The 14335-nt window shown below is 39.5% G+C and overlaps 1 protein-coding gene across 3 annotated transcripts in view; it reads right to left on the reverse strand.

The window, feature by feature from the left end:
• MARCHF6 (membrane associated ring-CH-type finger 6) overlaps positions 1-14335 on the reverse strand; it is a 56245-nt gene that overhangs the window by 5016 nt on the left and 36894 nt on the right. For 2 of the 3 annotated variants that reach the window (XM_038770201.1, XM_038770200.1), the window contains exons 16-22: positions 13585-13704; positions 12555-12655; positions 9973-10110; positions 6716-6917; positions 5459-5528; positions 2607-2803; positions 805-939 (exon numbers count right to left, since the gene is read on the reverse strand). In XM_038770201.1, the coding sequence (XP_038626129.1) occupies positions 805-939; positions 2607-2803; positions 5459-5528; positions 6716-6917; positions 9973-10110; positions 12555-12655; positions 13585-13704 (963 nt within the window). The remainder of the gene's footprint in view (positions 1-804; positions 940-2606; positions 2804-5458; positions 5529-6715; positions 6918-9972; positions 10111-12554; positions 12656-13584; positions 13705-14335) is intronic. The other variant, XM_038770202.1, reaches the window with a different exon arrangement.

The following is a 14335-nucleotide window of genomic DNA, read 5'->3' on the forward strand; positions in this document are numbered from 1 at the left end:
AGCCCAGGGCCTCTTGGCCCACTTTAAGTCTCACGCTTTCTTTACCCTCAGGCTCTTGGAAGGGAATTCACATCAGGTGGCAGTTTGAATATGTTCAAAGCCACCAAGACCTAGTATGAGTTTTTGGTGATGCCTCACGGTCGTAGATTCTTTCATGTTGATAGGGAAGTCATTTAAGTTGTGAAAACACAACTCTCTAAATGACTGAATTTACAGAATTACCGTCTTGGAGAAGCAGCATGGCTTCGCGGAGAGAGCCCGGGCTTGGGAGTCAGCGGTCGTGGGTTCTAATCCCAGCTCCGCCATTTGTCAGCTGTGTGACTTTAGGCAAGTCACTTCACTTCTCTGTGCCTCAGTTACCTCATCTGTAAAATGGGGATTAAGACTGTGAGCCCCAGGTGGGACAACCTGATAACCTCGTTATCTACCTCGGTGCTTACAACAGTGCTTGGCACACAGTAAGCACTTGACAAATACCATTATTAAATTAAATTAATTATTGAAGAGAGATGGGGTGGCATACAAAGGCAAGGGTTGTTTATTGAAGAGGTTATTATACATAAGACAAGCTGTATGGGGGAAGAAGTTGACAGTCATCAATCTGACGTTAGTAGGATATACATGGAGACACAGGATTAATAAACTTGGGACCATGCACCGGAAAACGTGAATCAGAACTCTTGAAAACTGAAGAAGACTGGCAGATTCTCTCGACTAAAGGACTCTCCATCAGCAGGAAGGGCCCCTGTCTCTCCTGCCTTCAACCGAAATCTATGACAAGGAAAGCAAGAGATGCAAACTGACCTGCCACGGGTAAAATAAAGGAGTCTGATCCAGAGGAACTCTCAGAGGAGCAACGATTACTAATTCAAACAGAAGTCCAAGCAGAAGTGGAACTACCCCAGCCAACAGTATAGCAACTATCAAAGTCTTCATTATCTAATTAAAAACAAATTACGTTTTAAGTGTTCACATGCTTTAATCTTTTGGATGCAGCTACAATACTTTATTTCAGAAGATAAGTCACATTAATCTACCACCATACAGTAGAGAAGATAAATAATTTACAGTAGCTTACAATGTTATTTCATAAACATGGGAAGAGAACTCATATTTTCTCTATGCAATTGGAGGCGGCTTCTTATTTCTTGCATGAAATCATAGGCTATTAGATATGGAAAAATTTCTAATTTTATTAATCTTTATAACCAAATAAAAACTTAAAGAGGGGATGCAAATTAAAATGCAGCAAAGAGCAGCTGAGGCTTACAACACTTGCTTCTTTTTGTTTCAACTGTATTCTACTCTTTAAAACAAAGGATAGTATGGCAAAACCAGCTGAAATGATGTATGTGTCATACAATTTCCTTTGCCAAACACAAAGGCTCACTTCCCGAAAAATACCCACGGTTGGAAAAATTGTGGTTGATTAACCACAAGATTTAGGGGACAATGTGGGTTACGGACTGGCCAGCTCCCACCACTCCATGCAAAATTCAAGTTTGGGGAGGAGAAAAACCATTCTAAACTGATTGTTCTTTACTGCTTAAGTTGTATGAAAAATCATCAGTTACCGTCTACAGTTTCCAGTTACCACACAGCTCATATCTACATGCTGCGCTTCTCCCAACCACTGATTCAGTAACTTGGAAAACACTATGTGCTAGGCCAGTGTCAGAAGTAACAAACGAGACAGCAGCCACTTTGAAATGTCAGGTAATGGTATCAGCAGCCCCAGAAAACTACTGTCAGTTTCGTGGTATCTAAAATGATATACAGGAAACGGAACAGGGACACCCAAAAACTTGGTTGAAAAAGAAAATCCAGAGTGTAGCCTTCTTAATATGAATTAAATGCACATAAAAGTTACCTGTTACGGTGTATAAACAAGTCAATTATCATTTATATTGTAAAACGTAACCAGTTACCACACAAAAATTTACACAACGGATTGTCACGCATTGGCAATCATCTTTTTTTCCAATTCTGATGTGTGCTATAAAAACCAGGGATTTCTACATAAGAGCTCCCTAACTGCTACAGTTTAACAATTAAAAAGTTCTAAAAAATTGTACAAACACAAAGCTAATTTTTACCAAGTTTATAAATACTTCAAGAAAGAGAGTTGCTACCTCCCTTTGGAACAGAATGCACAGACAACAGACTTGTTACACAAAAATGGTACTGCTCTTCGGAGTCACGAATCAACTCAGTTAGAAGCAAAACACTCCACCTGCTCTGCATTCAGAACTGAATATTAAGGCTGCCCTATAACTGTTAAAGCTACCATGGAAGTAAAAAAGTGGGCTGGTGCCCACTCTAGCAAACTGAGATAATTGTTATTCGATGAAATAACTTTCTGAAACTTTCAGTTTTCCCCAGATCATATGATCCAGGATTTATGCAAGTACCCTATTATGCCCTTAAATGATTCAAAGCAACACTCTAGTACTATCGTTCATAAATATACCGATTCACTTTATTGCAGCTGAAATCTCAGTCGGACTCGGTACCCTTAAAACAAACTAACGAACAAATAGGGAAAGTGAGCTGGGTTCAAACATCACTCCACCGCCAAATACGGACTGGTACTTTCTAGAACTTACCATAAGGGACCACTCCTTAACCTTCTGAAAGATCACTCTGCGTCCCTGGGGCATCCAAGCAACTAGTACTGTCACTGCCCTTATGGTTAGCCAGCAGACATAAAGACCACAAGCAGCTGTGTACAGTTCATGGATTTTGGCTGTCCCCGTCCAAAACGACATTAACCAACGGCCAGCAAATACTGAAAACAAAAAGGCTGATAAATGAGACATATAGCTAAGTAAAGAGAATTGTAATTATTTTCATCGTGACTAACAGGAAGCAATATATTTGTAGCGACCATGAATTTTTACACTAGAAATTTTTGTTCGTTTGAATGTTTTAAAGCTTTATTGCGGAGCGTTTCCGTGCTTTAACGACAGTCGGGAATTTTCTATATACGTTTCATTCCTCCACTTATTTTGATTTAGTAGACACTGAAAAATTCAGAATGCTTGGGAAGCTTAAGTGATCACAACAATTTTGTTAACTTGGGATACGTTATTCCTACCCTATTTTGCAGACGAAGTGTAAGGTATTAAGACCGTGATGGTAAGATTTTCCAAACTGTCTCACTCAGGTTCCAAATTGGCTGAGAGCCTGGGATTAGATTAGGGAGTTAGGGATCTGCATGGCATTCAATTCCTAAAATCACATTTCCTGAGCACGTACTGTGTGCAGAGCAATGTATTAAACTCTGACGCTCTCCCTCTGCCAGTCACGTTGATGCTGGCTGCAGCAAATGACTAAGTGCACATTTAGAATTTCATATACAGATTCTATTTATTATCCAAGTGACACAGAAGAGTGCTGATTCTGGACTGCGGCACCCAGGCAGGAATGTCACCAAGGTGGCTATCGGGACAGCCCCGATGCACATTAGCCAGCTGTTTTCAGAATTCCTGCCCAATCGGTCCACTGCATGGAATGCTGAGGCGGATCTTTGGTCGAAAGCTTTCACCTCTGACAATATAATCCCCACCGGAATTCTTGTTTCACCCCGCCATTAGGGTTGAGGTATGAGGCAGAGCTTTAGGTGCCCCAGTGGAAAGGCATACGGACGTGGGAGTCAGAGGACCTGGGTTCTAATCCAGTTCCTCCTTTCCTTGGGCAAGTCACTTAACTTCTCCGTGCCTCGGTTTCTTCATCCGCAAAAGTGGGGGATTAAGACCTACTCCCTTCTTTCTACCCAGACTGTGAGTCTCACGTTTGACTGTGTCCAAACTGATGACCTTGTATCTACCCCAGTGCTTAGGACAGTGCTTGGCACTTACTAAGCACTTAACTACCACAATTATTATTTTTATTTTTATTAAGTGGTTGTTTCCTTTTTCCTAAAAAACAGTGATTTCACAGACCATTTGATTGGGCTATAAAACTTCAAAATCATATACTTTAAATGAAAACAGATCTATTTTTTTTTACACATTCATCCTCTGAAGAGTATTATCCTCAACCACTGGCCTGCTGCTACAAACCTGGACCATCTGCCCAGAATATTCTTTTCAAATCAGGATATACACATTAAGGCCAGGATTTTTAGTACTTAAGACTGAATACTTGGACACTTTATTCATTCTTAATTGGGAAAAAAAGTAGTAACTAAGGGAGGCTTTTTTTTTTTAAGAGATTAAGAGCTTACTGTCACACACTGTCCTAATCACTGGAGTATATATATATATATATATATATATATATATATAAGTTAATCAGATCAGACCCAATCCCTGTCCCACATGGGGCTCCCAGACTAAGTAGAAGGAATAACAGGTATTGAATCCTCATTTTGCAGTTGAGGAAACTGAGGCACAGAGATGCGAATGACTTGCTCAAGGTCACACAGCAGGCACGTATAGGAGCGCAATCCTGGCCCTGACAGTTTCTTCAACTGTATAATGGGGATTAACTCTTTCTTCAGCCAATTTAGACTGTGAGCCCCTTGTGGGACAGAGACCATTTTCAACATGATTAACTTGTATCTACCTCAGTGCTTGATACATAGTAAATGCTTAACAAATACCATAATTTTAATTATGCATTAACTACTGAATTTAAATAGACTAAACTCAATAGAACAGAGTCTCCACATAGATTTGTTTAGGAAAGAAGATCCATTAACAATAGAAAAAAGGGAGAGAAGGGAGACAGCACTATCTTACAATCTACATTCCCTAACTCAGAAAAACGCAGCCTAGTGCATAAAGCACAGGCCTGGGAATCAGCTGACTTGGGTTCTAATCCTGGCTTCGCCATTTACCTGCTGTATGACCTTGGGCAAGTCACTTCTCTGTGTCTCAGTTACCTCAACTGCAAACTGAGAATTTCTCTCTCCTACTTAGACTGAGTCCCATGTGGAACAGGGTCAGTGTCTGCCCATGTACTTACCCCCAAAATTAGAACAGGGCTTGACACATAGTAAGCACTTAAATACCATTAAAACACATTAAAAAGTACATTAGCAGTTATCCCCCATGCTTTACTTACCCAAAGAGCCCCAAACTGTAAGACACAAGTCTCTAGATCTCTCTTGCTGTTAATTTTTATAGGTAAAACTATGTAATGAAAATTGTTTTTAATTATATAGTTTCTAAAGTTCTCTATATACTGTTCTAGAGTACATAAATATATCAGAGGCCTCTCTGCACTTCCATCAGCTAATTTGAAAACTGAAGTTCTCACCCACCCCAAACCTTCTTTTCCTTTCCTTTCTTGAAGCATCTCTCCAGGAAGCCCTTAAAAACTTTACCCCACCACCACTTCGCACCATTTGAGACTCATTACAGATATGGGGGGATGTCTCTAACTTGAAAAACTGCATTTTTCATGATCATTGACTTTCAAAACATGCTATTAAAAAAAAAAAAACACATACCTGGAAGAGTAAGGCATATGAGACTGGCAATCAGTAAGGTTATACACATGAAGACAATCAACAGAAATATCTGAAAGATAAGGCACGGCACAATTAATGCTTATTCTAGAAGTCAAAGTAATAACAGATTTACCTCAAGAGAAATGGTCTCTATTTCTATTTCCAAGTTTCAAAGAATATTTGCTTTAAGCATACATCAAGTCAAACTCAGACTATGAGATAAGCCCATTTTCATTCTCTTAGCTCATTGGCAATCATACTTCTATTGTGAAAGAAGGCATTAAACCCAACATGCACAAGAACGGTTTTTCCAACATCAACTTGAATCTTCAGTTGAAATTAATAACATGAATAATGTACTAAGGTCAAAGCACATCAAGCATACTAGTGTCACCGGACAATAGAGCACAGTAATAGGGATGACAGTGTGAACGGTACTGCCCAAATTACTATCAATAGTTCTTCCATAAAGGGTTTGGTCCCAAGGTGTTAAGAACAAGGCTCAGTCATTGTTTCTGAGAAGAGACCCATCATCATTTTCTGCTACATTAGCCAGAACAGTCTTAATAAATCCACAGTTCTGACTTTTGAAATTAGAGACACCAAAATTAAGTAGATAGCAAATAGCAATGTTTTTACTTTAAAATAAATCCATTCCAAAATACAGAAGCTTGAAAACTACCTTGTGTAAAACTTTAAGTTCAACAGCCCCTATCAGTAAATGCACATGCCAATCAGGTTTTACAACAAAAATCGGCACTTTTCAGTTTGGTTTAAAAATCATAGATGAACTAGAACTTACTTGTACATTATCGTTGTTAAGAATAACTATCTGAATTTGTGATTATTGCAAGTGACTGATCCAACACCGTACCCGTATATTAAAAGACTTAAATTGATTATTCTTATTAGTTAAGCCACAACAAAACATTCGAATACTGATTCTTAAACACTTATTCTTATAAACTACTTGAAAAAAAAAGGTTGCTACACTGTCAAAATACATTTATAGGATTCATCTTTTTAGAATCTGCCACAAACACTCGATTAGAAAAGGGTGCATTTTAGAAGCGTCTTTGGGAAATCAATGTCGGGAACAGTCTTAGCACGATATCACGTTATAAATTTCCAAAATACTACTTCTTAGGAAACTTTTGCTATACTTGCTAAGTTGTAAGCAGAGACGGAACAATGCTTACTTACTCTACTGTACCTTTCCAAGTAGGTGCTCAATAAGTACCACTGATTGTTACTTACCCTGAGTGGGAATTTTAAAGGCCTACGGTAAGGTTGAAAACCCACAGGTCCTCCTTGCTGTAGTATGGCTTGGTGAGCTGCGTGAAGACCTTCCCCAACCACAGGAATGGCATTATTACGAGCATGGTGGTTATTGTTAGGATGTTGGTTTGCAGTGTTGTCATTCTCTTCCTGGTCCCCAAGCAAATAAGAATGAAGATCCCTGTGTCAAAGGGAAAAAATAATAATAATAAAGTCAAACTGCTCAGGTCAGAAAGACTACAATCCTAAGAAAAGCCAACACACAACCAAACACTTGTAAAAATGATCACTGCTATTAGTAAAAAGCCACCACCCAAATATTAGAAAGATTATTTATACCTAAGCCTTTGAATAAATACAGATTCTCTACTAACCCCTTAATTCATTCCAATTCTAACATGCCAGTCAGTAACTCTAATACATTTTTAAAAGCAATTTTCTGTATGGTTAGAATTTCAACCGCATTTTATCCCAATTTGCTTTCACCAAATATTTTTATCAATTTCAAAAGAGGCAAGAAATACAGAGCTGATGAGTCATTTAAGACTTTTCTTCAATCGTCTGCTTTATGATGCTTTATAATGACCATCTGTTAACAGATTTCCAGAGACTGTAACAATTGTTGTGTGCAAATTCACGGTAAAATGAGTTCAATCTGGACTGTAAAACGATGCTCAAAATTTTACTTTTCTTCTGGTCCATTTCCTTAAATAGGATCGCAAAAACCTACATTCAAATCAGTAGTCTGCACTCACTGGGCATGTAAATACAGTTTACATAAATATTTTTACTGGGTAAAATTGTTGTTTTTACTCATGGTATCTATTAAGCGCTTACTGTGTGCCAGGCACTGTATTAAGTGCTGGGGTAGATACAAGCTAATCAGGTTGGAACACAGTCCATGTCCCACATGAGGCTCAGTCTTCAGCCCCATTTTACAGATAAGGGAACTGAGGCGAAGTCACGTGACTTGCCCAAGATCACACAGCAAACGAGTTGCAGAGCTGGGTCTTCTGCAGAAGCAATGAGTCCACTGCTCTAATTTTTGATACCTAACTCATACAAAAATTAATCAATCATATTTATTGAGTACTTTTCCTGTGTGCAGGGCACTGTACTAAGCCCTCGGGAGAACACAGACAATATAACAGACACATTTCCTTTGTATATAGTAAGCGCTTAACAAGTGCCATCATTATTATTTCCTGCCCACAATGAGCTTACAGTCTAGAGGGGGAGACAGACATTAATATAAATAAATAAGTTACAGAGATGTACTTTAGTGCTGTGTGCAGTGAATAAAGGCAGCAAGTCAGGGTGACGCAGAAGGGAGTGGGAAAAGAGGAAATGAGGGCATGGTCAGGGAAGGCCTCTTGGAGATGTGCCTTTAATATGGTTTTGAAGGTGGAGAGGGTAATTATCTGCCCGATACGAAAAGGAGGACATTCCAGGCCAGAAGCAGGACTTGGGGGAGAGGTCAGTGGTGAGATAGATGAGATCGAGGTACTGTGAGTAGGCTGGCATTAGAGGAATGAAGTGGGCAGGCTAAGTTGTAGTTAGAGAGTTGCGAGGTGAGGCAAGAAGGGGAAAGGTGATTGAGTACTATAAAGTCGATGGTAAGGAGTTTCTGTTTGATGCAGAGGTGGGTGGGCAACCACTGGAGTTTCTTGAGGAGGAGGGAAAAAACGGACTGAACGTTTTTGTAAAAAAAAAGATCTAGGCAGCAGAGTGTAGTATGGACTGGAGTAGGAAAAGACAGGAGGCAGGAAGGTCAGTAAGGAGGCTGATACAGTATTCAAGGCAGGACCGGATAAGTGCTTGGATTAGTGTGGTAGCAATTTGGATGGAAAGGAAGGGACGGATTTTAGCAATGTTGGAACGCTATTTAGTGATGGACTGAATATGTGGATTAAATGACAGAGAGGAACCAAGGATAACGCCAAGGTTATGGGCTTGTGAGGCAGGAAAGATGGGATGCTCCCTACAGTGATGGGAAAGTCAGGGGGAGGACAGCGTCTGGGTGGGAAGAGAAGGAGTTCTGTTATCTTTGCGGTGACATGAGGACATTCAAGTAGAGGTGACCTGAAGGCAGAAGGAAATGCGAGTCTGCAGAGAGGGAGAGATAAGGGCTAAAGATGTAGATTTAGGAATCATCTGCATAAAGGCGGTAGTTGAAGCCATGGAAGTGAATGAGTTCTCCACGGGAGTGGGTATAGATGGATAATAGAAGGGAATCCAATATTGAACCTTGAGGGAAACCCACGGTTAGGGGGAGGGAGGTGGAGGAGGAGCCCACAAAAGAGCTGAGAATGAATGGCCAGAGAGATAAGAGGTGAACCAGGTGAAGACGGTGTGAATGAAGCGGAGATTGGATAGTGTTTCTAGGAAAAGGAGGTGGTCGGCAATGTCGAAGGCAGCTGAGAGGTTAAGGAGGATTAGGATGGTGTAAAGGCCGTTGGAGATGGAGATCATCTGTGACCGCTGAGAAGGCGGTTTCTGTGGAATGAAGAGGACTGAAGCTAGACTGGAGAGGGTCAAAAAGAGAATTGGAGGAGAGGAATTTGAGACAGAGGGTGTAGATGACTGGCTCAAGGAGTTTGAAAAGGAATGGTAGGAGGAAGACGGGGTGATAAGTGGAGGGAGCCATGGGGTCAAGGAAGGGTTTGTTTTTTAGGAGACGGAAGACATAAACAGGTTTGAAAGCAGTGGGGAAGAAGCGACGAGATAGAACAGATGGAGACGGTGGTCATGTAGGGATGAACAAAAGGGGCAAGTGTTCTGATAAGGTGCAAAGGGATTAGGTCGGATGTGCAGGTGGAGGGGTAGATTTAGAGAAAAACACCAGGAAAAAGTGCTCGAAGAGCTAAGAATCTCTATGAATCGAGTAAGCTCCGCATTCAAGAAAGGCGTTATCTGACTTACCATCCCCCAGGACATACACTTTTCAAACAGAGATTTTAAGTCATCATGGGCTATTAAATTGAACTGCCTGAGGATGTTTTAAACAGCCCCAAGTGTGTATAGTACATACATATTTATTTAAACAAAGACATTACATAACAGCTCTCTCTGCAAAAGGATGTCACCAGTGAACCGAGTCTTGTTTTCCTTAGGGAAGGTCACCCAATATTTAGATATTAGCAACTTCCATATTTCACCACCAAGACCTGATTTTACAAAGGCATTTGATTAAACTGATCCAAGCCATGGAAGAGCTAAAGGCGGTTGACACTTACAGCACGTATCCAGCAGTAACGGTCCAGGCTCGGACAAGACCCTTCAGCCACTGTCTTGTGTGGCCCTGCTCAAGTAAAGCTGGCAGCACTACCTGAAGCAGAAGCAGCTCGAGAGACAGTTCACTCACTGGAGCATCACTAGAGCAATGAAAGGAGAACACCAGGCTCAAAAAATATACAATATCATCTAGGTGACTGTCCCTGAGGCTTAACAGATGTAAGAATATTTAATCTATCGTTCAGGAAGTCTTGTTGAACTCCCACCTCGATACCTGATTATCACCGTTAAGGGTATTTATTGACTGCCTACTGATATGTGAAGAATAACAGGGAACAACTGTGGTAAAATTCATAGTCCCAGCTCCGTGAAATGCCTACCTCTCTATACCTTGATCTCATCTACTCTGCCACTACTCCTTGCCCCATATCCATCCTTTGGCCTGGCTCTCCCCCTTCAGATCCAATGCACCAACATTATCCCCACCTTCAAAGCGCTCCTAAAATCACATCTTCTCCAAGAGGCCTTCCCCCAACTAAGCCTTCACTTCCCCTATCCTGTCACCTATTTACTCAGATCTTTACCTCTTAAGCACTTGATACTTCACCCTATAGCAATTATATAGATATCCTTATTCCCTGCCATGTCCCCTTTCTGCATAATAGTAAAATTCATATTTCCCAGACTACACCAAGGTGCACACAAAATATACAATAATAGAATAATTTCCATTTAGAAAGTGAAGTAATTTTTAAAAGGGCAATAAAGTTATCACTGATAGCTTTTCTCACCCTAAGTTATCTTGTTTAAATATAAACCATATATCTGGTTTCAGACAGGATGAGGGTAAAATTCCCAAGATAAAAGAGCTCTTTGGTAAATCCAAAGGAAGAGATGAGCCTGTAGGTATGACAGACAGTATGCTCCAACCATACTAAAAACTCCTGTTTGAAAATCCTGTGATTTCTTACTACTTTTGACTCTCCCCTTATATCTAAAAATCAAATGCAAGTCAGGAAGGAAACAGTGCTCATTCATCTTTCTTTGTTGCTACTACTCTAATTATTGGGTAGGCTGCCAGGGTATGGTGCACTAAGCACATAGGTTGGGTAGGGACCGTCTCTATATGTTGACGACTTGTACTTCCCAAGTGCTTAGTACAGTGCTCTGCACACAGTAAGCGCTCAATAAATATGACAATGAATGAGTGAATTGGGTCCAATTCTCCTCATACAGGATTGTAGCTACTTTTTTCCGCAAAAAGCAGCCATATGAATATGTACGAGTGGAGATGCCGGAAAAGAAAGTTTTACGAAGAATTTCAATGTAACAATGCTTTCTTCAAGTTATAGGCATCTATTTTAATATCACAGAACCGAGCCACAAAGGACCGTAAGAAATAATACAGCCCAATATTCTTGCTTCCAGTTAAGAGTATATATCATCCCAGATATGCTACAGATACATAAAGACTTGTAATTTCTTCTTTTTAATATGAACAAATAGTGCTGCATTGCTCAATAATGTCCAATACCAAACTCATTAGAAATCTTTCAGGATAAGGACTTTAATCCCAGCTAACAACTAGTCTGAAACTCTGAGCTAGCTGAATACTCTCTACTTTCAAGGCCTATTCAAATATGGGGAAAAATGCTCTGCCTGCCCCCGGTGAGAGGAAACTGGAAGAAAGACTGGGCCAGATTAAAGCAGCAAGATGGAACGAGAGGGTCCTTTGGGGCCTGAAGGAAAAACTGGGGCAAAAATGCAAGGGGGAAATAGGAGGAGAAGCATAAATTTATTTCTGCTCTGCCATTCTGAGATGCCCCTTGACTCAGACAAGCATGGTAGAAACGAATTTTAACTCTCAAGGCATTAGGTCCAATGTGGCTCTCACCAGCAAAATTTGATTTTTCTAGATCCTGGGGACCCCTAGGTGGATGTCACTTTATTTTGGACTTTTCAGTGCACTGCACCCTGTGGACACTGCAGCAGCATTATTACGGTCCTGGTAATAGACTGTCAGCTATGTGAACATGTGAAAAGAGTGCCACATGCCACCTTATATGCATAAAACCTTCAAACTACTGAAGTATCATTTAACAGCCAAAATAATTTAATAAATGGGATACCTGTGGCCTGGAGAGATGATTGCCCTTTAAAGGTGCCTAATTTAATTCAGCTTTCCCATTTGAGACGATTTGGCCTGAGAAAGGTGAACTCCTTGAGAAAAATCCCTATTTACATGGATTATCGTAATAAAAACAAGGTAATTTTTTTCGCTCCTGGCATATGATCAGCCAATAAATTAGATGATTTATTAAATTAAAAAGAGTATCCTACAAGATCCATTCTAAAACACTAGAAATAAAATAGATACTGAATAATCCCAATATTGAACTTTCACTTCATTTGTTGCAAAGTCAGACCTTAGAGTCTTTAACGTATCATATCGAAAGAGTTCAGTTTTTCCCCAAACTCCATATCATTTATGAGAAACCAATCTGGAAATGATAAAATTGGAACATAACAGATCAAAATTTACCACTATTTAAAAATAACTGAGCTTTCCATTAAAAAGACTTACCTGTAAAGCATTACATTGTACGGAAGAAAATTAGGCAGCAAATTCTTAATAATTCGTATAGGAAGCCAGAGCATAAGGAGGACAATCGAGCCGAAGACAATCTGAAATGAGTGAAATTAAACTTAGAAGAGTGGATGGTTCCTAGCAGCTGGGTTAAATGTTTGAGCTTTGCAAAAGAGTATCTGCTTGAATGTCTACAGAAATCAGCCCATGATTTTTATCTTCCTTTTTATTTATTACGATTGAGAGATGCCATGTGATCTTAAAGAAAAGTAGCTGCCCAAATATACACTTGCCAGAGTGAGAAACAACATCTGTCACCCGTCTCTACGTGTTGCCGACTTGTACTTCCCAAGTGCTTACTACAGTGCTCGGTAAGCGCTTAATACATACAACTGAATGAATATCTGCATAGCCTGTTTTTTCACTTACTGGCAACAGGAGACAAAGACCGATCATGTATTTACATAGATAAGAAATACTGAGATTCAGCCAAGATGCATTCCAATTTTCAAGTGTTCATGCATTTCAAGGAGGAATTTGGCACCGAGAAAGCACAGTTAAGCTGAACTGCTAGCATGGTAGGAATACAATTTCCAGCTGTTGCTTCTTTCAGGGAAATGGCCTTTTTATGGCCATTTTACTATCAAAAAGTTCCTTGTCTAGAGAAAAACCTTTACATTTCGAGTGCAAAGAGAGTCAATTTAAATACAACCTAAGTGAAAAGAATTAATTACTAAAGAACTGAGGAAATTAATTTTAATAACTCCATTTTCTGAAAAATTCCACTTTCACCCACATAAAGAACATGTATTTTAAAGGACATTTTTTAAAGTGTGCTAATCCATATTATGTTCACAAACGAAAATGAGGTATTATGGGTAGAGCTTTCAGATTAACTACACAATTCTAAGTCCCCTGAGGTTCATTAAAATGATTTTACTAAAGGAACCATTACTCACAAGCTGAGAAAAATATTGATCTAGCTAAAGAGAAGTAAACTTAAATGATTACTTAAGAGTTCCCTTACCACAGATAAAATAAATCTTCTCAGATGTCTATAAATGGGCAAGTGAATCATTTCCTGGACCGGATTAAAATCAGGATCATTTAAATTCCTTAGAAACCACAAAACTCCAGGTCTCAGCACCTGTAAAATATTTTAATAGCATAAAACAAAATTACCCACAGCCAAATTTCCCAGGTAAATGTAATGGGCCGGAATGGCCCTGAAAATTTTAAAAATACAAAAACTTCATTAAAATTCAAATTGGGATTGCAAAATTCAAAACCCTCCATGAAAAGCAGCCTGTTTTTTTCAGAGTAAATATGGGATGGAGGCTCAAGATTTGGTCTAAAATGCCTGATTATTTCAACAGACTGAGAAAGTTGGCACTTGGGAAGCAGTCAGGATACCAGTTTGATCCCACACAAGGCTTTTTTAGGTTTGGACAAGTTTCAGCCTGTTGTCTTCATTCATCTAATTGTACAGTTTAGCAAACGCTTTCCTAGCCCAAAAGGACTAGAAATTGTACATTAATAAAAACAAATATGTTATTGAGTCTCCTATAGAAATGCTTTACTGAGAATCACAAAGTGCTTCATTGCATGTGAATACAATTAAGGGTATGCAATTATGATCTCACCCAAGTTCTTGACCTTCAATCATTAAAGTCAGGACTGAACCTATTTATTTTAAAATTTAAATTTAATATTTCCATTTCCAAAAGATTTCTCAAATATGATTCCATCCCACTGCTGCCACTGTCAGCATGTTCATT

This window comes from Tachyglossus aculeatus, chromosome X3 (assembly GCF_015852505.1).
Source record: "Tachyglossus aculeatus isolate mTacAcu1 chromosome X3, mTacAcu1.pri, whole genome shotgun sequence".
NCBI classification, from domain to species: domain Eukaryota; kingdom Metazoa; phylum Chordata; class Mammalia; order Monotremata; family Tachyglossidae; genus Tachyglossus; species Tachyglossus aculeatus.